Raw genomic sequence first — 26,295 nt, 5'->3', positions numbered from 1 at the left:
GCTGGCTGGAGTCCTGTGTTCACTGGCTGCACAAAAATATAAAGGGACATTTTAAAGTTCCAATTCATGAAGTCAGACTATTATTTTCAGTTGAACTGAACATACTGGGGTTTTTTTTAAATGGGAGAATATGCATGCCTTTGCATATTAAATTTTGAAACATAATGGGAAGCAATTATTCAAAGGATATATGCACAAGGAAACTCTCTGAAAGGCAAAACAAAAAGAATCAAGTACAATGAGTAATTTTTAAAGATTTCTACATAATGTGTGGCTATAAAAGTATTGTGAGTGTCACTATAAAGGAGCATGTGAAAGAAAGGCAGCTTGAAGCTAAATGCAATTGGAGACATCCGAAGGGAGCTTTTATGTGAAAACCACTAAAAGAAAATCAATCAAACACAAAGTGGTAGTTAATCTAAGATACTTCAGGGAGTAGCTCATTTCTCAACTCATTTTAAAAATAGCACAGTATACGTTCTTTTGCATTTGTAGTGCTTAAAATAGTTTCATATGGAGCAGGGCCATATCTATGTCAAACAGAATAGCTTTACGTTTTAATGCTACACTCAGCCTGAGCCCAGCTAGTAAGGAAATATTTGGAACATTTTAAAGAAGAATTTACATCTTTTGACTATCTTTCCCTCCAGGTTTTTAGCAACCTAGTTCTGTAAAGGCATCGGGAAAATTGTTTCTACTTGGATGCATACTTGCATTGTTTTTAGTAAAGATACACAGGAGAGATTATGTTTTTGTCCTTTTTTTGTGGGAAAGAAAGTACTTATCCAGCTTCCCCCCCCCCCCCCCCAAATAGCTGCTAATAAAACAAACATTTGTATTCTTTCCATTGGGTTTTTAAACCATAGTAAACCCTTTTTGTGCAATGAATACTGTCCTACTTTTCAAGGAGAATATACCTTGGTTGACATTCTCCAACCAGATTCTCCATTCAGTAGATGCTAATCACTCCTGTGGGAGATAGTTCTAGAAAACAAAACAGTGGTTCATGATTGATTAATAACCTGGCTATATGAGATCCATATCTGAGACTGTCCTGAAAGACTTTACACCTAGTGGCAGGTGATTAAAATAGGTGAGGTGAGATGAAGGGTAGTTAGGATCCTTTCCTCTCTGGTTTCAGGTCTAGTTATGAGACTGACACATCCTTGGTTGCCCTGGTGGATGAACAGAGGAGCATTGACTCTGTTGATTCTCCTGGACCTCTCAGCAACTTTCACAACCATCAATCACATTGACTTTCTGGATCACTTTTCTGGGAAGTGCCATTTTGCAGTGGTTCTGCTCTATCTGGAGGGTAGGTTTCAGAAGGTGATGCTGGGGTCATGCTGCTCATCACTTTGGGGCTCTGCAAGCCTCCATCTTGTCCCCAATGACTTTCTTCATCTACATTAAAGCACTGGGTGAGGTCATCTGAATCTTTGGGCTAAATTTTCATCAATATGTGGATGGCACTCAGCTTGATCTTGCTCTTCTGGCCAATCACCATGAATCAGTGGTTGGAGGTGGTTTTGTAGTGGATGCGAGGTAATAAAGTAATGGCTGAGAAGGAGAGTGTGGAAGGAGTGAAGGTTGAGGCAAAGGAGTGGGTTGAAGAGGTACAGGATAAATACAAGTTGCAAAAGACAACCAACGTAGAGGAAAGCTTAAAGAAAGCTGGAAAGCAATAAGTGGTTAATACTAGGAGAAGACTCTCAATTTGAGACTGAGACCAAAGGATTTGGATTAGAGGAAGCTGTGAAAGGGTCTCCTTGGAAGGCAACTGGAGACCTAATGGAAGAAGACTCACTTAGACTGTACTTACCTAGTGAAGGTCTTGATGTTCCTCAGTGATGAAACTCACCAGTAGTGAGCTCATAAAATGTATCATGCAGCTGTTTGGATTCTAGAATATGTAATGCTAAGCAAACTTAACAATTTGGGTGCTGTGTGGTTTCCGGGCTGTATGGCCGTGTTCTAGCAGCATTCTCTCCTGACGTTTCGCCTGCATCTGTGGCTGGCATCTTCAGAGGATCCGGAGGAGAATGCTGCTAGAACACGGCCATACAGCCCGGAAACCACACACCACCCAAGTGATTCCGGCCCTGAAAGCCTTCGACAAAACTTAACAATATTAAGTAACAGATGTTTGTCTGTGAACCTGTGTATCCTAGAAATGTTGCAATATGTTTTTAATCTGTTATCTGCCTCAGTGATGATGATGAGGGTAGAAAGGTGGGGTATAAATTTTATAAATGTATAAATAAATTATAAAAGGCTATCTGAACAGAATTTGATTCATTAGCTTTATTAGAAGGACCATTTATCTGTCATGTACTTGCCTGTGCTGCCATCCCTGCAATATATCCCATTAAGGTAGATGTTGATAATTCTCAGTGGTGATGATCTCTTACCACTGCCACCCTTCCACAGAATCAGTCAATGACATTCTTATGCGATGACATTCTTATGCCCAAAGCATTTTGTGTTGAAGTCACATTAACATCTTTGTTACTATCTCGGCTGTTTTGTGACTCCATTCTCTGCTTGTTACAAGTTCTTTTTTACATTATTTATAATCTACATTTCGATATTATGGAGATCCAGCCAAAACAAAAAAAAGGGGGGGATCCCAGGAGCTTTCCCATTCAGGCCAGACTTGGTAAGACTGCTGTATCATGTTTCTTCTAATCATACTCTGGGCTGTGCAAGGGATTAGCATGTTGGCTATTGGTAATTATCAGCTCAATCAAAAGACAGATATGAAGCAATAAATTTATAAATATCAACCAATCAAAGGATGACCTATAGGCTCACTACAGCCTAAGAAATTAATTTACAAAGCACTCATTTCCTTTGGAGACCTCCCAAGAGAAGAGGCACTGTTGACATTTCTCGTCACTAACAGGAGACAAAGTTCAAGTAGTTTTCAAAGCTTTCAAAGGATCTGCAGATGTTAAGTGAATAGGCATGATACAGCTTGCACATTCATAAATCTTCATTCCTTGGTATGCTTTTAAAGAAATACCCAAAGAATGACTGAAAAGAATAACAGTGTGCCATTAGAGAATGCAGAAGGAGTACAGAGGAAAAATATAGTCATGATTTTGATGAAAAGTTGAATTTGGTGTGATTTTTTTCTCCACAAACTGTTATGTTGCCATTAACCCCCTTTAGTAAATACAAAATGGATATGTATGATAGAATTAATTAACAGTCAAAATTAGTTTCTCATTTTCTAAATCCAGATTTAATAATATTAGCAGTTTTAGACAGCAAAGCTGCACTTATTCATACCAAAGAAAACCCAATATGTATTACGGGGTCTTTAATGGAAATATTGGAAAGTTAAATTCTGAAGTTTCACTTAATATTCTTTCAGAACCTTGATGCTCTGCATGACCACCTTGCTACGATATACCCAGGTATGCGTGCACCTTCCTTTAGGTGCACTGATGCAGAAAAAGGGAAGGGTCTCATTCTACATTACTATTCAGAAAGAGAAGGCCTCCAGGACATTGTAATTGGAATCATCAAAACAGTTGCTCAGCAAATCCATGGCACAGAAATCGACATGAAGGTAAGTTTTAGTGCAACCTCACCCAAGTTTGACATGTGTCAAATGTGTGACATCATATTTTAATATTTTCTCCATTAGGGATTTGAGATTGGAGGTTAACATGACATTTTTAAGGTGTTCTTTTTCCCTTAGTTGCAAAAGAGCACTGTGATATCTCATCCTTGTTGCTCTTTTACTATAGTAAAAATGTTAGAATTTTCCAGTCTTGCATCAGTACAATTTTTATTAAAGAGGAACACCAGCTGTATTTTGTTGTGACTGCAATTTATATTGTGGCATTTTTCTTGTTAGCTAATTACCCCTGAATATCATAGCATGACAGCCTATCAACTTATCAACAAGGATCCCATTGGCCACCATTTGGAAACAGCAGAATTGCTTAAGTTCTAAAAACACCCCAGAACAACTTCAAATTAGTTTATATTACAGTCTAAATAAAAAATGCAATTCGTTATCTTAGCATATAAATTAACATGATAATTTATTACGAATAGTGCAGTAGTTTCCCATTTTCCTTATCATAGATGTGTTTGTTATAGAAGAATCCAATACATCATTTGGTAATGTTGTGTTTTATGTGTTTCATTATGATTAAAGAATTCTATCTACTCTACTTTCTCCTCCTTTGAAGGGCTGATTGTGGTATACAAGTTGGCATTTGTTAGAGTTGTTGAGACAACGGAGTTCAAATGAATTTCTTCCTAAACCTTTCCTTCTCATCCACCATTTTACTGTTATCTACTCTCAAGCATTATTCCTTTGTAAATAGTAACCATATAGCAACCCAGCAGTATGGAACTGCAGGGGGGGGGGGGAGGGTGCCACTTCCCCTGTTGTCCTGAACTAAAATATCTGTGGTAGCGCCACTAGAGAAAAAAATAGGCAATGTGTGTTCCTGTATGTTTTCCCCAAAGGAGGTAAATAGCATCCATGGAGTGCCTTTGACGATTGGTACAATGAAAGTAGAAATCATTAATCTCTCTCTCATGCTGTGGTTCTGAGGTGATTCAGAGCCCAGTATGGCTGCTTTTGATCAACAAAAACAAAATTTTAAGATCACTGAAGCTCCTGGATCATTTAGGCCCCCAGTCACATTTCTTTCCAGGCAGAATGAAGAAAGGCAGCTGCAGGAATGAGTGACTAGCAAAAGATTAGAATGACTGGGCCAAAGAACATTAGAGCCATTCTGATTTAATGTGAACTTACCCATTTTTTGCCTTTCTACACATTACTTTCTGTGATTAACGGGAACACTGACCTCTCTTTGAAGCAGTTAACCCAAGCAAACAAAAGTTTGGTGGCACCTGCATAGAGTATGGGGCATCAGTAAAAAAAGTAAACTCCAAGCTGTACAGTATTAGGAAAGGAATTGAAAACAAAATGACCAATATAATAATGGCCCTGTATAGATCTACAATGAGTCCTCATTTGTAACACTGTGTGCAGTTCTAGTCACTGAATCGCTAAAGGGATGTTAAAGAACTAGGAAAATGTACAGAAAATGGCAAACAAGATGATTAAGTGGTTTGAGCACTGTAGGAGAAAAGGCTAAAGAGCCTAGGACTTTTCAGTCTGGGAATAAAGATGACTGAAAGGGGGACAAAATAGAGGGTTATAACATTGTGCATGGGATGGAAGAAGTGAACTTTTTCTCCCTCTCCCATAACACTAGCACTCAGGATTACACAGTAATGTTGATGGGCAATACGTTCAGGACAGACAAAATGAAATATTTCTTTATAAGTAATTACATGCTGGAATTCACTACTCGTGGATCTGGTTACAGCCACAACCATGGTGACTACAAAAACTTCAGTATTCAGAGGCAGAACCTCTCAATCCCAATGCGAGAAGCAGCATCAGGGAAAGACTGGCGTCAGCCCTGTTTACTAGCCTTGAAGGCTAACTAGTTGGCTGCTGTGTTAAAGAGGTTGTTGGGCTAGATGGGAAGCTGGTTTGATCCAGCAGGGTTGTTCATATATCCTTACGAATGGAAACATAATGTTATCTCCAGTTATCTCAGTTGAGCTTTTCCATAAATGTTAGCTTTTCTAAAATGGCGTAGTAGTTTCACTGTGCTGCCTAGTGCTGTTTTATCAAAGGACATCCATTGTGGTGAGGCTTTTCATTAGTATTCTGCCTAAAAAAAAATAAGCTGCCATTGATCTCAACTACTGTAATTGCACACTGTGCTAAATTTAGCTTGGGCTTTGTTCCTATTGTACAAGCCAGAGGCAGAAAGTCCTCTGCAAATCTAATTGTTATTCCTCTACTTTTAACCTACACAAAATCCTCTGCCTGCCTTAACTATGACTGCTGTTTCATGTGCGATGATTTTTTTCAGAGCTAGCACACATATACTGTGTTGCAGAATAGAAGATTTTTATCTCTTTATGTCTGCTGTTCATTCACAGCAATGATTGCACGCTACCCTTGCAAAAGATGGAGTCCAGGACAGACAGACCTCGTAGCTTGAATTTGGAGCAAGCAAACTTTCATATGATCAAAAGAATGTGGCAGGAAAAAATGTTAAAAGGACTCCTGCTTATCACAACAAAATTTCTAAACTCGATTTCTTGCTATGTAGTAAGAAACCATTTTCCAAAACTGGTTGTTCTTTCTTTTTTTCTTCTCCTTATTCCTGTAGCCAAGCAGAAGCAAATGCAGAAAAACCATCTTGCTTCAAATCACAGGAGGGAGAATCAGCTAGGAGTCTGTTTCAAACCTGAAGGGTACTTTGTCTTGATTTTAACTGCTGTTACCATGGTAAAGGAGTTCATAGACATGATAGGCTGATGTCACTTGCTCACTAGGCCCACGGGAGGGGGGATAATAATCCAACTTTATTCCCAGCTGTGCTGCTTCTGCTGATGCTCTTTCATTTAATAGACTAATCCAGCCACATGCCAGCAGCCCATGAAGCTATCATAGCTTAGAGCCTGCACTGTCCCATAGGAAGAAGACAATATACTTTTTAAGGAACAGAGAGCATAGCAACGCCACTGGAGTCCATGGCACCACTGAAGTCATCCATCAATCATGCAGTGACAGACCAACAACACATCAAAGGACACAATCTATAAACTGCAACCACAGTTACTATCTTCAGTGTCACTATGCTCCAGCAGTCACACAAAAGGTATCAAGGGAGAGACAAACCAGGTGCCTTTCATTACGTGAAGCACTTTGGTGAACCGAGAAGGAGTCTTGTGGGCAGGAGTCCAAGACCTTTTGTGCCACACCAGTGCTGATAGAAACTCTTTTGGCAGGACATTACATAGGGAAGAACAGACATCATTTACATGCAGCTAGTGTTTTTTTGTACATATTCAGAGTAGATTGAAGATATAACTTCCACAGCTCTGTGGGAAGACTCTAGGGAAAATACATACCCTCCCTAGGCAGGTGTTTAAGTTACACTGAGGAATAATACCATTTGAATTTGATTTGAATAATACCACTGGGAGTAACTACCAATCTGGACTGTGAAGGGACTGTGAACTGTGAAGGGACTGTGAACTGTGAAGGGACTGTGAAGAAGACTTTGCTATACAATAGTGGTTAGTTGATATCTTTGGGAATGTTTTCACAAATACTTTTTGTTGTAGTTGAAGAAATTGGGTTTATATTTTGAGTTTATTAGAATTACTTTAGAGTTTGAACCTGGACCTTGGGGACTCAAGGGGTTACAATTGAATAGAGTGGAAATATTTTCTTCTGAGCTTTGACTCAATACCTTTTTTATTTCTCAGTTTTTGACGTGTTCCTCTCGTGTTCTAGTTTATCATACCTTCCTTTTGCGAAATCTGATATTCATTTTAATAACAAGTTAGGGCAGTCAACTGTGGTTGCAACTAATTTTGTGCTATTATCGACTTGAATTGACTTGTACTGAATGCCATGATCTTAAATTACTTAGACTATCTTAGTAAAAAACAGGAAACCATGGTTAATTCTGATTCTTCAGTGACTTTTGGAACAGGTTTGTTTGTTAATTTCAAAGAGCCCAAGGCTACTGTTTGCACTCGCAGCAACAATACAATAATCATAGCAATAAGAACAATATTGATTGGGATCAAAATAATTTGTTTGCACAAGAGCAGTAAGATTTTCTAGTGAATGATGGCAATCACTGTTTTTCTGCCACCAGTATCTGCAGTTCCTTGCAGTCCACAAAATAGCTGTTCCAGTAGTCAGTTCCTATGGTGTTGTATAGTCACTTGTGGCCAGAATGGAAATCAGTGCAAGCCAGAGTATTTTACACAAGTGGGTGGGTGGATAAAACAGTGTGGTGTAAAGTTGTTTTTATTTGCTATGCCTTTATTTTTCGCCACCTTATCCAAACTTGTGAATTGCATTTTAATTATGATATTGGTAGTGTTCCTTTACATTCTTAACTGTGAGAATCGTTCTTTATTGGGCACATGATAAAATGGCATCATTGGTGTAGAACTTACAAAAATGTTGCACAATTATGCCAGTCAATATTCAGATCTAACTCTCAGGACGAAATATCATAAAATGGTTTCTGATTTTTTAAAAAATGTTGGCTTCTTTATTTTTCATAAGTCAATTTAATCTTAGTTCTGCAACATATTAAAAAAGGGTCAATAATGACCACAGCTAACCTCAAGAGGTAAGAATCTCATTATTAGGATTAGTTATGGACAGAAGAGTCCATGGGATGCTGTAATTAGAATGTCATATGGGAGTAAAGTGATGTGGGATTCCAATCCCCACTCAGCCATGAAGTTCACTAGATGACATAGCCTATTTCATAGGTGATTGTAAAGATAACATGGAGTAGAAGGAAACCAGAACCTTACTCTGAAGAAAGCAAGGAATAGCAGACAGAAGAACGACATCACAGCATTGGGGTATTTGGGCAGGCCTAGTACTGCACAGGGACCCAGCAATTCGGATTCAGTTGAGTCTGATCCTTGATTTCAAATCCAGTGGCAAAATGTGCAAGTAAATGTGACAATCTTTGTTTTCTGAAGTAAAATAACTACTATAATGTGAATAACGGAGGCTAAAAACCGTTTACCATCTGTTCTTTATTGTATGTAGGTGGTTCAACAAAGAAATGAAGAATGTGATCACATTCAGTTTTTAATTGAAGAGAAAGAGTCTAAAGAAGAGGATTTTTATGAGGACCTGGACAGATTTGAAGAGAATGGTACCCAAGAGTCTCGCATCAGTCCTTATACTTTTTGCAAGGCTTTTCCTTTTCATATTATATTTGACAGAGATCTTGTTGTCACCCAGTGTGGCAATGCAATATATAGAGTCCTTCCACAGGTGAGATGCAATTTTTCTTTGTCTCTCATCCTACTCAAATGTTACTTTTTTGCTCTGTAGTATATGGTCTGCAAAAGCTCACAAGAATTCCTTTTATATCATTTTACTTATGTTTGTTTCTCTTCTGGTAGTCTTTTCCTCACACTCTGAATGAAGACAGATGAAAAAAAATATGAGTTAAACTAGGCATTTTTTGTGATTGATGTGCACAAAGTGGTAAATTCATATTCCATCCTGGTCCAAAATTCAGTCCAGCATTGTTGTCATGTCTTAAGTTTCCTTGTCCGTGTACAACCTGGGCCAAGAGGTACATCTAATCCCCCCTCCTCTCATGGGACATGGGTTCACTTGGCCTCTCCATTCACAAAGGATCAGGTTTAATTAAATTTAGCTAGATTCTGATAATTCCATATGGAGCAAGCAGAACAACAACAAAAACAAGTTCCCATCACTGCTTATTTGATGGCAGTATACACATACACACATGCACACACACAAATCCTGCTTGACTTTAGAGAGACCAACTGATCCCGTAGTGTGTGATGGTAAGCAGTAAAAAGCCTACATGTAAGAGGTAGAACCAACCATATATAGTCACAGCCTCCTGGCCATTGGCCATGATGCATAAGATACCCTGTCACTACTCTTTTTTGTATTGCCTTACTAGCAGTAAAGCCCATTGCATAGGAAAATGCAATGGACTCTAGAAAATGGGAAGCATGCAAGCATTTCTCCCCTCAATGGACTTTACTGCTGCTTTACCCATCTACAAAATTACTACAAAAAATAATGATACATATTTACTTCATTATCATAATAATTCTTAACAACTTTATATTACTAGGTATAACAATTTTTAAAAGTGTAGAACTTACAAAAATATTGCACAATTATGCCAGTCAATATTCAGATCTAACTCTCAGGGCGAAATATCATAAAATGGTTTCTGATTTTTTAAAAAATGGTAAGAACATAAGAACAAGCCAGCTGGATCAGACCAGAGTCCATCTAGTCCAACTCTCTGCTACTCGCAGTGGCCCACCAGGTGCCTTTGGGAGCTCACATTCAGGATGTGAAAGCAATGGCCTTCTGTGCTGTTGCTCCCGATCACCTGGTCTGTTAAGGCATTTGCAATCTCAGATCAAAGAGGATCAAGATTGGTAGCCATAAATCAACTTCTCCTCCATAAATCTGTCCAAGCCCTTTTTAAAGCTATCCAGGTTAGTGGCCATCACCACCTCCTGTGGCAGCATATTCCAAACACCAATCACACGTTGCTTGAAGAAGTGTTTCCTTTTATTAGTCCTAATTCTTCCCCCCAGCATTTTCAATGTATGCCCCCTGGTTCTAGTATTGTGAGAAAGAGAGAAAAATTTCTCTCTGTCAACATTTTCTACCCCATGCATAATTTTATAGACTTCAATCATATCCCCCCTCAGACGTCTCCTCTCCAAACTAAAGAGTCCCAAACGCTGCAACCTCTCCTCATAGGGAAGGTGCTCCAGTCCCTCAATCATCCTTGTTGCCCTTCTCTGCACTTTTTCTATCTCCTCAATATCCTTTTTGAGATGCGGCGACCAGAACTGGACACAGTACTCCAAGTGCGGTCACACCACTGCTTTATATAAGGGCATGACAATCTTTGCAGTTTTATTATCAACTCCTTTCCTAATTATCCCCAGTATAGAGTTTGCCTTTTTCACAGCTGCCATGCATTGAGTTGACATTCCCATGGAACTATCAACTAAGACGCCCAAATCCCTTTCCTGGTCTGTGACTGATAGCACTGACCCTTGTAGCTTGTATGTGAAGTTTAGATTTTTTGCCCCTATGTGCATCACTTTGCATTTTGCTACATTGAACTGCATTTGCCATTTCTTAGCCCACTCACCTAATTTATCAAGGTCCACTTGGGCTCTTCGCAATCCTTTGTGGTTCTCACCACTGTACATAATTTGGTATCATCTGCAAACTTGGCCACCAAGTTTATTTTTTATATTTTTATAAGTCAATTTTTTTAAATTTTTCATAAGTCAATTGGACAGTCTCAGCTTAGATAATTATGCAGTTAACCAACTATTTTGCATCTCAGATTTATATATTTAGTATGCCTTCTAGCTTTTTGCAATCAACATTTTATCTATAGTTAAAATTATGAATTGATGGTGGTTGTGTATTAATAAGTCCCAACGGAAGCATTTTTGTCTATCTATGCGAAGCTGTGATGTTAGTTGTTATATAATTGTAGGCCTTTAAAGTAAAATTTCTCTGTTCATGTTTCAGCTCCAACCAGGATACTGCAATCTCTTGTCAGTATTTTCTTTGGTTCGGCCTCATATTGATATAAGTTTTCATGGAATCCTCTCACATATCAATACGGTCTTTGTATTGCGGAGCAAGGTAATCTAAATGTGATCTAATTGCTATTTTTCAGTTAGCAATCATGCTGTACTTGGATGGACAATAGAGTTACAAAACACTGGAATTATTTCTTTACTGAATTTTTGAGGTATTTCTATTTGTGCCCAGAAAGGAAAAAAACTGAAATGAAACACACATTTTACTATAGATAATGGTAAAGTGGATTGTGGCTACAAGAAGGTTTATCACATTTAAAGTTGTAGTTATGACCTTTCTCTTTTTAAGGAAGGGCTGCTGGATGTGGAAAAGCTGGAGTGTGAAGATGAATTAACTGGTACTGAAATTAGCTGCTTACGCCTTAAGGGTCAAATGATCTATTTACCTGAAGCAGATAGTATTCTCTTCCTTTGTTCTCCAAGGTAATCAAATAAATTCTGTATATGTGACAGTTACATTGTTACCAAAATGAATATTGTGATTTTGGACTAAACATTTCATAGAAGACATTTTGTTGCCATAATAGTTTAAGCCCACTGAGGGAGAAACTTGTAGTTACAGAAAAGATGAGGTTTTGCTGCTTGAGGTAAGTAGCTAAAATCCTCCTAGCTTTACTAAATAAAAGAGTACAAAATACTTTTATTGTGTGGAAAAAATTGACCATAGCCATTTTATTTTACAAAATTGGTTCAAGCAAAAACAAAGCGTATGGCGCAGCATAGGGGTCTGATCTGTGTGCTGGGCAGCCCGAGTGCTGTCCCCCAGACACCTAAATTTTTCCACAGCACGCCTGCTGATGAAAAATGAACGCACGCTGGAGCAGCTGTGAGATTCCAGATGGGCGGTTGCCACTTCCCGAAGACTCCACTGCTGCCAGGGGCGCAAGCCATATAAGCCCACGTCTGGGCAGGTTAACCCTTGGCTTGCTCCACCCCAAATCTCATAAGGAGGTTCCAATAAAGCGGGTATTTCACTCGCTGACCCAAACTAAAGATCAGTCCCCCATGCGCAACCTGCCAATCCTGTAACAAAACAAACATGCATTAACAAACAAACGGGGAGGGGAGGGTGGGAGACTCGCGTGCTCTGGCAAATGGGGAGGAGGCTAAGCTGGGCCCGGCCTCATATAGGCCTCCCGGCCCTCCTCCCCGGTGACGTCAGAGTGCCCAGCGTCACTGCTGGGCGCCCGAGAGAAACAGAAGCCTTGCGAGGGATGAAGCTTGCGAGGCTGCTGGGAAGGCGGCAACCAACAGGAGGCTGTCCCTTCCCCAGCAGCAATGGCGGCCGCAGTGAGTCACGGCCGCTTTTATCATACTGTGTTTCTTTTCTTCCTTTTCCTTAATACTACCCAGTCATTCACAGAAGGCACATGGTGTTTTTCCATGTTCCTTCCTTGCTGCAATCCCCTCTCATTCCCAGATAAATCACTGCCAAGGTTGCAGGATCTGCCCAGAGAAACACCCATGAGAGTCAACAGGCAGCAGAAAAGGAATGGAATTGCCTCCTCCCCTCAGTGGAGTTATGCATATCGAACAAGAAGGAAGAGCAGTTTCAATTCCTTATCCCTCCTCACTCCAGGTCCCCAACCTGCACAGCTATGAGTCCTGCAACCACCAGACTGGGCTCTCCAGGGGCCAGAATGAGCTGCAGCAATGGAAAGGAATGTAGGAGAACTTCATCTTCTGCACACAGAGTGGTAGGATATTGCAGAGTTTGCGGCACAACTTCATTTCACTTTGGCCGTTTCCACACAGGCCCAAAAAGCTGGTAAAACGACTGTAAAAACAGTGTTATGAGTGAAGAGTTTGCACAGCTGCTGCTGCAGAAACAATGCTGCAGTGAAGCAGCAACACTCCAGCAGCCCCACAACAGTGTATTTGAAAATCACTCAACGATCGAGTCTTTTCAACAATGCCGCTCCGCAGCTGGTGCCGTGTGAAGCGCCCGCCAGGAATCGGTGCTGCAGAGCCCAACCCCCACAATGGTGGCCCAATCCTGGCCAATCCTGGTGCCAAACACCCGTGACGTCTACCCTGGAAAAAAAAGAATGCCATTTGCAAAGTGCAGCTGTTCAAAATGCTGCGGTTCAGCCGATGCACTATTTGTCCACAGAGCGTCCACCCATGCGAACACTCCATTGCTGCAGCATTGCCAACACTGACGGCACAACGGTATAATTGGCTGTGCAGAAACGGCCTTTAGGTCTTCCCACTTTTCTGTCCACCCACATTCCTCATTATTTGTTAGCAGAAAACACAGTGATAGCTCACTATATTATAGTGGCCTTCATGATGTGGGATGAAGCTGTATGGATTCAATGTAGGGGTCTCCTACGTCAACAGATCAGACAACTCTATACTGTATCAGCTACAAAAACATTGTTTCTGTTTGCCAATTTAAAATACAGTTAACATGTTTTTAATGCCTGTTTGAGATAAAACTATTGCTTTGACTACTCTGTACTGCAGTGTGATGAATTTGGATGACTTAACCAGAAGAGGGCTGTACCTGAGTGATATTCCATTACATGATGCTACCCGCGACTTAGTACTTCTGGGAGAGCAATTCAGAGAGGAATACAAGCTGACCCAAGAGTTGGAAATACTAACAGACAGGCTTCAGCACACATTAAGAGCGTTGGAAGATGAGAAGAAAAAGACAGACACGTAAGCCTCCAAATAAGAAGCAATATTATAGAGTAGTTCTAATGAGGAAGTGATTTTAAAGCAATGGAATGTTTTTGCTGTCCTGCACTGGAAAACAGTGGTGTATCAATGGGGGGAACAGAAGGGACTGACTTCCAGGTGCCATGGGGGCATGCCACCATGTACCTCCCCATATTGCCAAATTGCCCAGGGGTTGGGGCAGCCATCTCATTTGCCCTTCTGGCACTGTTGTGAGGGGCCATGGTCTCACTGGGATTCCCTGCCAGTGGAGGATGCCCTGCCATCTCCCCACCTACCATGGGTGGGCCCTTGATACCTGATTGCAGATCCCCTCCCTAGGGAATTTCCAGTTGGTGGAGGTGCACATAATCCCTGTGGTGTTGGGGGTGCCTCCCACACAGCTGTGGAGTGCTTGCTGCATGCCCCCTCAAGCAGCCTGCCACCTACCAGTACTTTTCCTGTTATCCCCACCCCTAACTCCATTCCTCCAGTCCCTCTCCCTTTTCTTAAAAGAGACATGAGGATATAGCAATTGAATGTAAGGAGACTTTGTTGAGGGATTACCCAGTCTCCAAACCACTGCCTTGTCTTGGTCACCTACTAGCCAGCTCTGGTCCATGGATTCTTGGCATGCTGCCTGTTGTGCAGCAGCTGCAGTGTCTTGCAGAACAGACTGTAGCACTCCTTGACATACTGGATGCAGCCACAAAGAACCTGGTCCCTCAGCTTTGCAAACTGCGATAGGTGCAGCATCTATTGGGGAAAATGGCAATGGCACATGAGGCATTAGCTGCAGCCTGAAGGCTGCCTGCTGAATGCTTGTGTTGGGTGATGGTTCATCCTGTGGATTGGTGGGGCCTCCATCTTGTCCAGCTCCTGCGCATCCTGCAGCAGTCCCATTTTGTCTGTGCAGCCACATCTTTGTTCTTCATTCTAGCTGCTTTATCAGGGAAGCGCTGTCCCCTGCAATGAGATGACATGATTGGTTACAGAGGCAAGGTTTGGGCTGGAGATGCTAGATCCCCCCCCCCAAACGTGGGGGTGGGTCAGTTTTGGTGGATCTGACATTGGACTCCTCCCCATGCCACTAGTCCCTATCAGCCTTTCCCCACCTGCCCTCCTAGCCCCCACTTCAGCCTTGTTGATTCAAAATAGAGGACAGACACTCTCCTCTCCACCACAACCGCATCCTTCCAGCCAAATACCAGGTGACCCTGAGTGGAGCCAGGCTGCCTGCTTGAACTCTTGGGGTTGCTTGATCTAAACCAGGGGTCTGCAACCTGTGGCTCTCCAGATGTTCATGAACTACAATTCCCATCAACCCCTGCCAGCATGGCCAATTGATCTAAACTATGCATTTGCTTTCCGTCTGCCTGACTCTGGACTGTCTGACTACACCTTTGCCTGCTGCCTGCCTTGATCTTTGACTGCCTGATCACACCTTTGCCTGCTACCCACCTTGACCTTCGTCTGTCTGACACACCATAGCTGATACTTGTCTGCAGCACGCATATTGGGAAATAATTATTTGTTGGAAATTTTGGCATTGATAGAGGTTCTGAACTTGGCTGTACTGAGACTGTGACATGGAAGGGCTGGGCAGTGAGCAGGACAAGAGGAAAAGAACTGGGTGTCAAAAAGGGGAAATTCCTTACAATATAAATTGCTGTGTGTCCCACTCTTGTAAAGCATGAAAAACTAAATCCTCTTTGATTACACTTGCCACAGGAATAATGCTGAAAATAGGCAAGAACCACCCAAAAATATTGGGAGTTGCCAGAATTTAATTGTGGTGGTTGAAATCCCTATTATGGGTTGGATTCTGACAGCTCCCTAAAGTTCTGTTCATAATACAGGATCTGTTCCAAAAAGCTTTTGTCCGTATAGGTGTCATGATCCTGAGGTGATTTCTATGTGATCCTTTTTCAGCCACAGAGCAGTTAGTTTGATCCAATTCTTTGTGTTCTAAAGGAACTCTATGTTCTAAACTTTCTAGCAGGCTAGAAATCAGTAGGGATGATGGTTTAATGTCTTGAATGATTTGAATATGATTACAATATGATTACAAATTGCTCTGTGGAAATGAGGGAACAATGAATTAAAATAATCCACCTATCTAGAAAAATATTTTATGTCACTCAGTATTTATGTAAAATGTTTTGATGCTCTCAGGATTCTGGAAGACTTCATGGTATATTCTATGAAGAATTTCCTTCCCACTTTTATTACTATCTCTGTTTCTGATCGTTTTCTTTATTTCCTTTTCCTGTCTAATTAGCTTTTATGTTTAGTTTTGCGGATCCTAATGTTGATTTAATAGCACACAACTAATCTTTTCCAACCTTACTATATAATTATTTGGGCTTTCAGAGTAGCAAAAGTTTATCTGGCTTAGTTATCAAAATTGCAAAATACTTTTTGGACATCATTAAAGACATAGGAAAGCTGCTAATTCAGAACATCTGTAAAAAATCTGTGCATCTATAACTTTGAATCTAGGTTCCTCTTAAATGAATCAGTGTCCTGCAAGATGTCCTATCATTAATAGCCATCAGTGGCTTCCTTTATAGTGTGGGTACACTTTAAACTTTCATTTACTCTAGGAAACATTGTGGTGCCTGCTATTTAAGGATTATAAAGTCCATCATTAACATCTTAAATAAGCGAATGTTGTAATAAAATTGTGAGAGCCTGTGTGGTGTATACTCTGTTCCACATAAAGATGTTAGTTTGGTCAATTGATGTGCAACAGCTGAGAAAATTGTATACTTCCGCATTAGAATATAGTCCCAAATGAATATATCATTCATTTTTATGCACCACCTTTCTAAAAACCGTTATGCATTATTGAACATCCCAAAATGTATTTTTACTTTCCAACTTTCAAACAGATGGGGGGGGGGAGCAGAACTAGGTGGGCACTATGACCCAGGCAGAGCATTCTACAACAAAGAAGGTCCGGCATGCTTTGTTCTGTGATGGAAGAATATATAGTCTACTAATATCTTTATGTGAAACAGAATGTAGTGGTTGTCGGACGAGCATCTAGGAGACCCAGGTTCAAATCCCTTCTTGTGGCATGGAAGCTCACTGGTACAAGTCACACTTGCTCAGCCTAACCTACTTCACAGAGTTGTTGTGAAGATAAAATGGAGGAGAATGATGTAAGCTTCTTTGAGTTCATGTTGGGGGAAAAGCCAGGATATAAATTGATTAAAGAAATATTGTTTAAACTTACATTACATATGATAATTGTACTGACATCAAAATTCACCTTTCTCTTTTCTTTCACTCCCCTCCCCCTCCCAATTGCTGATACGTTTCCATATTGTGAAGGCTTCTGTATTCAGTCCTTCCTCCATCTGTTGCCAATGAGCTGAGACACAAGCGCCCCGTGCCAGCAAAGCGTTATGATAACGTGACCATACTTTTTAGTGGCATAGTTGGATTCAATGCCTTCTGCAGCAAACATGCATCTGGAGAAGGAGCCATGAAAATTGTCAATCTTTTAAATGATATTTACACTAGATTTGATATTCTCACTGATTCACGGAAGAACCCCTTTGTTTATAAGGTACGTTCAAATTTTCCATTTTTGAATTTCTTCAAAATCTGTGGTTCAATCAAGCGAGTCATACATAGAGTTTTCATGTTTTATGACTGGCCCATCCATAAGGAATAATGCCATACGTAACTGAAGTAATATTGAATTATACCACCATTATTGTGGAACAAGGTAAAGCCAGCAACATTCTAGACAACATACACTTTTTTGGTAGGGTGCATTTTCCTGCTTCCAGCTTCATTTTATGCTGTTTGTATAACAATGTTTTCCAATAGCTGAGGCCGTTTCCGCACGGCCGCCATGCGCCCCCACGCCGCCAAGAGTTCTGCCAGCGTGGGGGCACAAGCCTGTTAAACAAAAGCGCGCAAGTATTAAACGAGCAGGCCAAGCAAACCTCCGCCCGAGAGGCTGACTCCACGCGAACGCCTGCTTCCTTCTCCGCCCCACTCATGATGTCGCCGTCATCGCCTGCTGGCCGTGGAAGCCCCGCCCACGCTGCCCTCCGACCCCTGGAGGTCGGAGGACAGTGTAATGGCCGAGACTCACGGCCAACTGGCGGCTGTTTGTAGCGACATCATGAAATGAAGGCGAAGAATTGCAGCATCTTCCCCAACAACAACCCTTTAAAGGGTTGTTGTTTAGGGCAACCTCGCAGCCGCCCTGGGGAAGGCCTTAAGCATGAATCAGGTAAACACGCCTGTGCTTGAGCGGCTGACCTGGGAAGCGGCGTTTTTACCGCCCCCAGGCCGTCGTTTTTGGGCCGTGCGGAAACGGCCCATGTGAGCAGTTTCAGTTAATTCTCTCAGAAGATAGATCAACATTCTTTTACTCCTGAAGAAGATTGCTTTGAAATGCATTTTTATTTGCTATGATTTTGCTTCTTCTTTACAGTAGAATAACTATCACCTTTGTATTTTGTTAGGTTGAAACAGTCGGAGACAAGTACATGACAGTAAGTGGCTTGCCAGAGCCATGCATTCATCATGCCCGTTCTATCTGCCATTTGGCACTGGATATGATGGAAATTGCTGGACAGGTTCAAGTTGATGGAGAGTCTGTGCAGGTTAGTAATTGACAGTATATTATCTCTCAAGGAATTTGTATATGTGCATATTTTGCGTGTGTGGAGTAAAATTAAGAAGTCACCTTTTTTTAAAGACATCCCCCAGATATAGCATTTGTGCTGTGCAGAATTGACCATTGTTTTGCTATAGAATGCTACTGTGCAGCCCTCTCCAAACTTCTGTTGTAGGTAGCTGCCCAAGTTGCTGGTCTGGACAGATTGCCGGTCTGGACATCAGAAAGAGCAGAGGTTTTTTTCAAAAGAGTGTTGGGGGTGTATCCGCCATCATAATCTATGCAGTCACTCCATTCAAAGTTGAAGTAAAACCCTCTATGTTTAGTTTAGATTTAGTGTTCTGACTCAATTTGTTTAACAAACCTAAGTAATTATGAATACTTGTTATGACAGAGTTCTGATAATTATCTGGTTAAGAAGATTTGGGATTTATTAACTTGAGTATAGTGATTAAAGCGATGAACCTTAACCCATTTAGGTTTTCTTTTCCATTGTTTTCTTTTCTATTGTAAAAAAAAAGATCACAATAGGCATTCACACAGGAGAAGTGGTTACTGGTGTCATTGGCCAAAGGATGCCTCGTTATTGCCTTTTTGGAAATACTGTTAACCTAACAAGTCGAACAGAAACCACTGGAGAAAAGGGGAAAATCAATGTTTCTGAATATACCTACAGGTGAGAATGTAGACTGAGCTGTACTGATTGATGCAACGAATTTCTGTGCAAAGGTTTTTGAATTATATGTGAGGACAAGGTGCTTATTCAGTTGGCAGGCAACTCATTTCAGTAGTTTGGCTGAAAGTTCACCACCAAGCTACATTACTATAAGTAATTAACCTATCAAGGAAAGCCAAACTCCCATGTAAGCTATTGTTGAAGGCTTTCATGGCTGGAATCAGCTGGATGTTGTGGATTTTCCAGTCTATGTGGCCATTGTCTGGTAGTTTTTGCTCCTAACATTTTGCCTGCATCTATGGCTGGAATCTTCAGGGGTATGACATGGCGAGGTTTCTCTGTGCCATGTTAGGTGACATACCTGTGAAGATGCCAAATGTTAGATGCAGGCAAAATGTTAGAACCAAAATCAGACCACAGCCTGGAAAATACACATCAACCCATCTAATCTTTTGTACCTGATGTGGGTGGGAGAATAAGGATGGCTGACTGGATGGATGGCTGACTCTTGCCTGCCACACCCTTATTGCCAGTTGCAACATTTCCCTGCTGTCTAGTCAGCTTGGCATTGGTTGGGCAGGCTTTTTTTCTTGGGCCTGCCCTATAAAACAAGACTTAATGTGGAGTCTTGCACTCAGTGCCTTATTGTGCCCGTGTCCCGTGTTCTTTGATTTGGGCATAGGCTATTAGGTGTAGGCTATAGGTATCAACCAATTAACAGACCCAGGAAGAAATTTTATCTAGAAATCATATAGACCCAAGGATTTATACTTTCCTCATAACAACTTCACAGTTTTATTTTGCTTAATATTTTTGCAACTGACTAGATTACGTGGATATGGGATAGAAGTTGTAGTCAGACTGTTGGTGTCAACTGTACCCTATGTCAAATCCAAGGAATTGTGCTTAATTAAGACATAGACTTATTTTGATTCCATCAAGGGTCTGTGTGTCATCTTCTACCTTTTTCAGGCTCATCTCTGTTGTGAGCAATGAAGACAGTCATTTTCAAATGCTGTATGTATTGTCATAGGCTGATTTATTCTGACATGTCTTCATTATTCAGGAGTTTCCTCAGGATCAGGGTTCTGCTCTTGATAAATGGTTGTAGAATGGTTAATAGTTTAACAATATCTGTGTCCTTATGGTTATCTTTAATGGCAGATGTCTTATGACGCCTGAAAATTCAGATCCACAATTCCATCTGGAACACAGAGGTCCTATTTCAATGAAGGGTAAAAAAGAACCAATGCAAGTTTGGTTTTTGTCCAGAAAGTGCACAGAGACAGAGGTATGACTAATGCAAGGGTCTGTTTAAAAAAATGCAAGGCATAAATATGAACAAACAACCCAAACCATCAGAGCTGTGTTAACTTGCAAAATAAAATGTTCCCGTGAAGGAATGAACCATTAAAAAAAAAACATTGTTGCTTTAATATATTTGCTATCTTGACAGCAGATTAATGTCTGCTATTTGTCCCTGGTGTTCATGTGTTTGTTAGAAACTGGTTTTTGTGTTTCAAAATGTCCTTGAGAGAGTGCCAAGTGTTTAAATATTTACCACACTTTTCTGCCTTCCTTCTAGATTAGAACTGGTATAATACATTGTCTATCCTTAGCTGTAGCACAGAAAAGGTCTCTGTTGCTGATTTCTGTTCACTTATTGCCATCTTTCAATCCCAGACCCCCATTCAGGGGCTTCTGTTGGTACACTTGCTGTTCAAAAAAAGTTTTCAAGATAATAGCACTTTAATTTCATATTTAAATTCCCTGATTGTCCTAGCTGTAATACTGAAAACTCTTTGGCTCACGTAACTGACTTCACAGTGCTAATGGTCACCATAATTGTGGCTTGTTAATCAACAAAAATTATTATAGGGAAATATATTTCTGTTTGGGGTGAACAAACAGATTTAAAGTTATAGTTTTATCAAAGGTCCAAATAATGAAGTCTGGGGGGACTCACACATGTCTGAGTGAAGATATGTGGCAGTTTTTATGTGGGCAAGGGAGCTCTGCATTAAAAAGAAGAAATAGACCTCACTCAGTCTAAAGCTTATAAACAGTGGGACTAGGTGAGTGGGTAAACCGTGAACAGTTATTTTCAAAGCTAAGTTATACTTATTGATAAAAGGATTGCACAAATAACCCTTGTGAGGAATAAATCAAAAGATCATTGCAAACAGGGAAATTAGCCATGCCTAATCATTCAGTGCATGATGGATGCATTTCAATAAATTTCAGCAAGTTATATCCCACCTTGCCCAGTGAGACAGCAATCAGAAATAACAGCTTAACTCACCGAGGCTGCTTTTGCTGCTAGGGGGCTTGAGAGTGAGGGAGAGAGTTGTTACCTGGCTCCCTCAGCAGCTTTTGGGCGGTAGCAGTCAAGTCCAGGGTCCATGAAGAAGAAGAACATTTTGGAATTATGCCCCGCCTTTCTCTCCTGTAAGGAGACTGAAGGCAGCTAAAATGTGACTAGGCCAAGGTCACCCAGCGGGAAGGTAGGATTGGGGGAACAAATCTGGTTCACCAGGTAAGATTCCACCGTTCATGTGGAGGAGTGGGAAATTCCAGATTGTCCATCTGCTCTTAACCACTACACCATGCTGGCTCTCAAGACATGAGCCAATCAGAATCAGGCTAGTTGGGTGGAGGTCCCTTGGGCAGACTAGGAGGCTCGAAGCTTCACTGGGGTCCTCTCCTAGAAGCTTAAAGGAGCTACTGCCAGAGACCAGTAATCAGAACTGGGTGCCATTAAATTAGCAGCATATATTTTATAATTGCGTGTGACAAATGTTTCCAGCAAGCCCATGGTGGGGAAAGTTTCCAACTGTGCAGACCTCATAGGCTGAAATGAGAACTGTGTATTGATTCTGCACTGCTGCTGGTTTAGCCCACAAGGAATCACAGAAGGTATAATATTTTAGGGAGTTCTTACCACAGTGCAATAGTGTGAGACTACTGAAATTTGCTACTAGAGAAGGAGCTTCCTGTTCTCTGAATCCTGAATTTCAGCTTGTCTCTACAGTCCAGTTACTCTCTAGCTCATTGATGAGGTTTGGGACGTGGGAAGGAAGCTGTTTATCTAGCCCCAAACATGAAGGGTATTTTGTGGGAAAAGGTTTTTTTGTGTGTGTAACCTCTCCATGAGGCACGTCCCCATAGCCTATTTTTACTGGTCACTCTATGTCAGGATATTTCATGCTGTTGGGAGCTCTTCCCCCTTTCCAACTTAAAAAGTGATGCAATTAATTAAGAAACTGTCATCCTAATAAATCCATCTTCCTGGACTCTCCATTTCATGAAAAGCCTGCCCAGTCCTGGGTTGGTGAGGAATAGGGGTTAAGTAGGTTCGGGCGATGAGCTCCTCCCAACATGTCTCTTAATGATCTTTCTCTGGGTGATATAAGATGTTAGAAATGCATACAGATTCTTTCTGAGCACTGTACCAGCTGTTTATCATACATTAATGTAAGAATGTAACTTGTTTCCTATGATTTCCACAAGCCCAACTTCTCACTTTTCAAAACTTTTCTTGCATGCCTTCAAGGGAGTAACACAAGATGCTAACTAAATCAAGAGAAGCCTAAGAAGAGAGCGCACAGGGTGGAACACCGTTTCTTGCCACTAACTCAGTCTGATAGTAATTAGATGCTTCTGCTGTTGCTACATTCTGTACATCCCCTGTTTGCTCATGGAAAATGCTCCCAATAGTAGCATTTTCTTCTACTGGCTGCTTTTTTCTTGTTGTTCATTCAGCTTTTGATGTTGTAAAATCTCTGTACTTATCTTTCCTTTGGTCTTGCCCTATCATCCAACCTGAACTCAGATGTGATCCAGCTAACTACGTTTATGTAGTATATACTACCATGTTTTCCCCTTGCCTTTTCTAGTGACTAATCATCACAGTTTTTATGGTGGTGTGACTCAAATGGTTTCTGGACAAAAAAGAAATTCCAAGTAGTGGAAAGACTCCTGAGCTCAGAGCTTTTATATTTTTATGAGAGTGATTTGGCATTCAGATTTCCACTTACTATACTAATCCATCTGTCTGCTATTGTGAAATATATTATTTTGTTCTAGAAGCTAGCTTCAATGCACTGTCAGTTGCTCTTTTCCTATGTGTTGGCTGTCTGCTGAAAGCAACATATGCATTTTCTACACAGAAAAGAATGTAGGTTGTGTAATGTTATGTACCACTTGGAAATGTGTGCAAATTTCTGTTCTAAGTCTGATCGCATAGTGGTAATGCTGAGTCATGATAATATTTTGTGAGACAGTTTTTTATATCATGCATGATGATATTATTGAAGAGGGGGAGAGCTGTGGTGTTTGTGATGGGAATAGTTCCAAACAAGTCCATTTGTAAACCCTGTTTAAGTGCCAGAATATGACACAATTTTTCATTGTTAAGATTGACCAGATTTATCCCCAGATCATTGTAGCCTATGAAAACACACATGTTCTCCATTATTCTGGACACTGTTCTGCTGTATAGAGATGATGTCAAAGGTTTTGTGGTACGGACTGGGCTGTTCCTTCCCCGCCCCCCGCTCCCAGTTGTACATAAAGAGCCACATGCAACACTTTGATCAAATCTTTGGATGAATGCATGGACTCCGGAGGCAGGATGCAGTCCTTCTTTCCCACACATTTAAACAGAGCTGCCTGAGGTATGCCAAGAAAAGTTTTTAATTTGTTCTCATTTTCAATTTTTATTTTGTGAAATGTGGGGAGATCTGATTTATATTTAAAACCTTGATTAATCAGATTCATCTTGTGTCCCTCAGTGTCAACTTGTGTCAGTACAACTGCCATATAAACATTCATATTTTATGAACTTCTGATTATGTCTTGAACTCTAGATTTGTCAAGACTAATGAGTTTGTTTTAAATTAATTGTCGAAATAATGTGTCTTATTAGTTCATTGTTATGACTAACCCCTTTTGTATTTTTAGGAAACCACTGTGTGTCCATGTATAAATATATATGTACAGATAAATGTTATGTATAAATATTGTCATAACTAGTGTGTGTGTGTGTGTGTGTGTGTGTGTGTGTGTGTGTGTATATATATATATATATATATATACACATACATATATATATATATATAATCCACATAAAATATATGTATAAACGTTGTATGTTATTGTATACTTGAAAAAAATTAAATTATGGACTTTTCTCAGTGATTTCTGAAAGGTTTGCTTTTTAAATTTTCAGTGAAAAAATATGTTAATATTGTACCTCATATAATAAATACACATTATCCCCAACCTTATGAATAGAGTCTCTGTTATTTATGTATTTTGTATGCCATATTTTGATATCAAATTCAGTGTACGTATGCAGACTTCCCACTTGCCTGACAGATCTAACTTTTTGGTTAATGGTCCAATACAATACAGTCCTGCAGACCTCTGACTGGTCGCTATTAATCGAGGATAAAATTTCCTCCTTGGGCCTTTCATGGGACTCCTTGCTCATGCTCACTGCCAACAAGATTTATCATCAATTAAAAATAAACTATTTGAACAGGAATACAAATACCGTTTGAGGCACAGAGTTCCTGTTCCCCTTTGTACTTTGGGATTATTCCCCAGAAGCTCTGTGTTGCCCGTTATCTGGACCAACTTTTTAATCACAAACTCAGATGGCATTTTCAAGAGCAACATGCAATTCTTTTCTGTGGATCATCATGTCACCATCTGAGTGACTGATTTGTGATGTTCATAGCATGGGTTGTATAAACACTGGAGAAGTAGAAGTAGTTGCCAAGTGAAGCATAAATATGGCCCTCTAGTGTTTGGTAGGGAATCCTCTGTTCCAGTTTCAACAACTTTTTAGTTGTCTACATGCTAACATCTAATGCTGTCAGCCTGACCATCTGTTAAAAAAATTATATCCCATTTCTTAGCCGTGGACGTCTGAGGCATCTTCCGGACAAAATCGCAATATAGTAAAGCAATATAAAATATAAACTAACAATTAAAGCCAGCTCATACAAATGAAGAAAATTAGCCAAAGATTTGTGCCTCCCAAAAAATCTGAAGATGAAGTAAAGATGAAGTGTGGACAACTATGTCTGGGGTTATTCTATAGACCATTCCATAGACCATATTTGCCCAGTATGCAAATATTTTTACCCCACTAAAGGCTTCTTTGAATGGGGACCTCATAGTTGCTTTCTTCAAGATGCGGCACCCATCCTCATCCTTCAAGAAAGCCTTTACTTTCTAGAAACCTCCCTGCAGCTTGATTTTGGAAGCCCAAAGTAACAAGGAGCAAGTATATGGTCACTCCTTGCTGCCCATGCTGTCTCTGACAAATAACTGCAACTAGCCCAAGTTCTGTTAAAGTTTCCATCTTGGTTTCCAACCACAGCAAGATCTACATTTTGACACGTAATCAGCATCATCCATGACATGCCTGACAAGTCACAGAGATCTTGAGAACCATCCAGATTTTGATAATCAGGTTCCTGGTAGGAAAGCCCCAGCACCATGAAAAACGTTGTATGCATGCAGTTCTGCAAAAAAACAACATTTACTTTATCAGCACCACTGCCCATAGTAGTCATGAAAATGCTCTTCACAGGTTGCATGTGGCTGCAATGGCAAGATATTTAGCAGGGTTGTACAGACTGATCTAAGGACTTCACTGAAACTTAATACTTTGCAGTTAGATTGTGGTGTGTATGTGTGTGTGAGTGAGTGCAGGCTGTGCAGGAAATGAGAAGACACGGTTCTCCATTTTTGTTACTGAAGCCTCCAGCAATCATTTGCATTTTGACACCAAGGAGCTATATTTAGAAAATGCAGCCCGACACCGAAAACTGCTATCATTTCCCCTGCAAGTTTGTTCTGAAAAGGTCATATCCTTCCTTCACTTGAGACTATTCTGTGAAAAACCACATTAACTCATATGTTGCAGCTGATTTTGTGAAGGCAGATGTCGAGAAATGAAGATAATTGTTGTATTTACTACTGGCCTGGCCATATTCTGGCTCAGTTCAATGTCCATGGCTCAAGAAGAATGTTATCTTCTATGCCATGGCATCCCATAATT

The 26,295-nt window shown here is 40.5% G+C and overlaps 1 protein-coding gene across 1 annotated transcript in view; it reads left to right on the top strand.

The window, feature by feature from the left end:
• GUCY1B1 (guanylate cyclase 1 soluble subunit beta 1) overlaps positions 1-24,252 on the top strand; it is a 52,833-nt gene extending 28,581 nt beyond the window's left edge. The window contains exons 5-14 of the mRNA XM_048509277.1: positions 3,380-3,577; positions 8,648-8,878; positions 11,162-11,278; positions 11,525-11,658; positions 13,705-13,902; positions 17,239-17,476; positions 18,390-18,530; positions 19,066-19,220; positions 20,385-20,511; positions 22,774-24,252. Coding sequence (XP_048365234.1) covers positions 3,380-3,577; positions 8,648-8,878; positions 11,162-11,278; positions 11,525-11,658; positions 13,705-13,902; positions 17,239-17,476; positions 18,390-18,530; positions 19,066-19,220; positions 20,385-20,511; positions 22,774-22,797 — 1,563 coding nt within the window. The 3' untranslated portion in view covers positions 22,798-24,252. The remainder of the gene's footprint in view (positions 1-3,379; positions 3,578-8,647; positions 8,879-11,161; positions 11,279-11,524; positions 11,659-13,704; positions 13,903-17,238; positions 17,477-18,389; positions 18,531-19,065; positions 19,221-20,384; positions 20,512-22,773) is intronic.
• Positions 24,253-26,295: the final 2,043 nt, after the last annotated feature.

The sequence above is a fragment of the Sphaerodactylus townsendi genome, linkage group LG10, assembly GCF_021028975.2.
Source record: "Sphaerodactylus townsendi isolate TG3544 linkage group LG10, MPM_Stown_v2.3, whole genome shotgun sequence".
Taxonomy (NCBI): Eukaryota; Metazoa; Chordata; class Lepidosauria; order Squamata; family Sphaerodactylidae; genus Sphaerodactylus; species Sphaerodactylus townsendi.
This window is presented reverse-complemented; position numbering and strand designations above follow the sequence as displayed.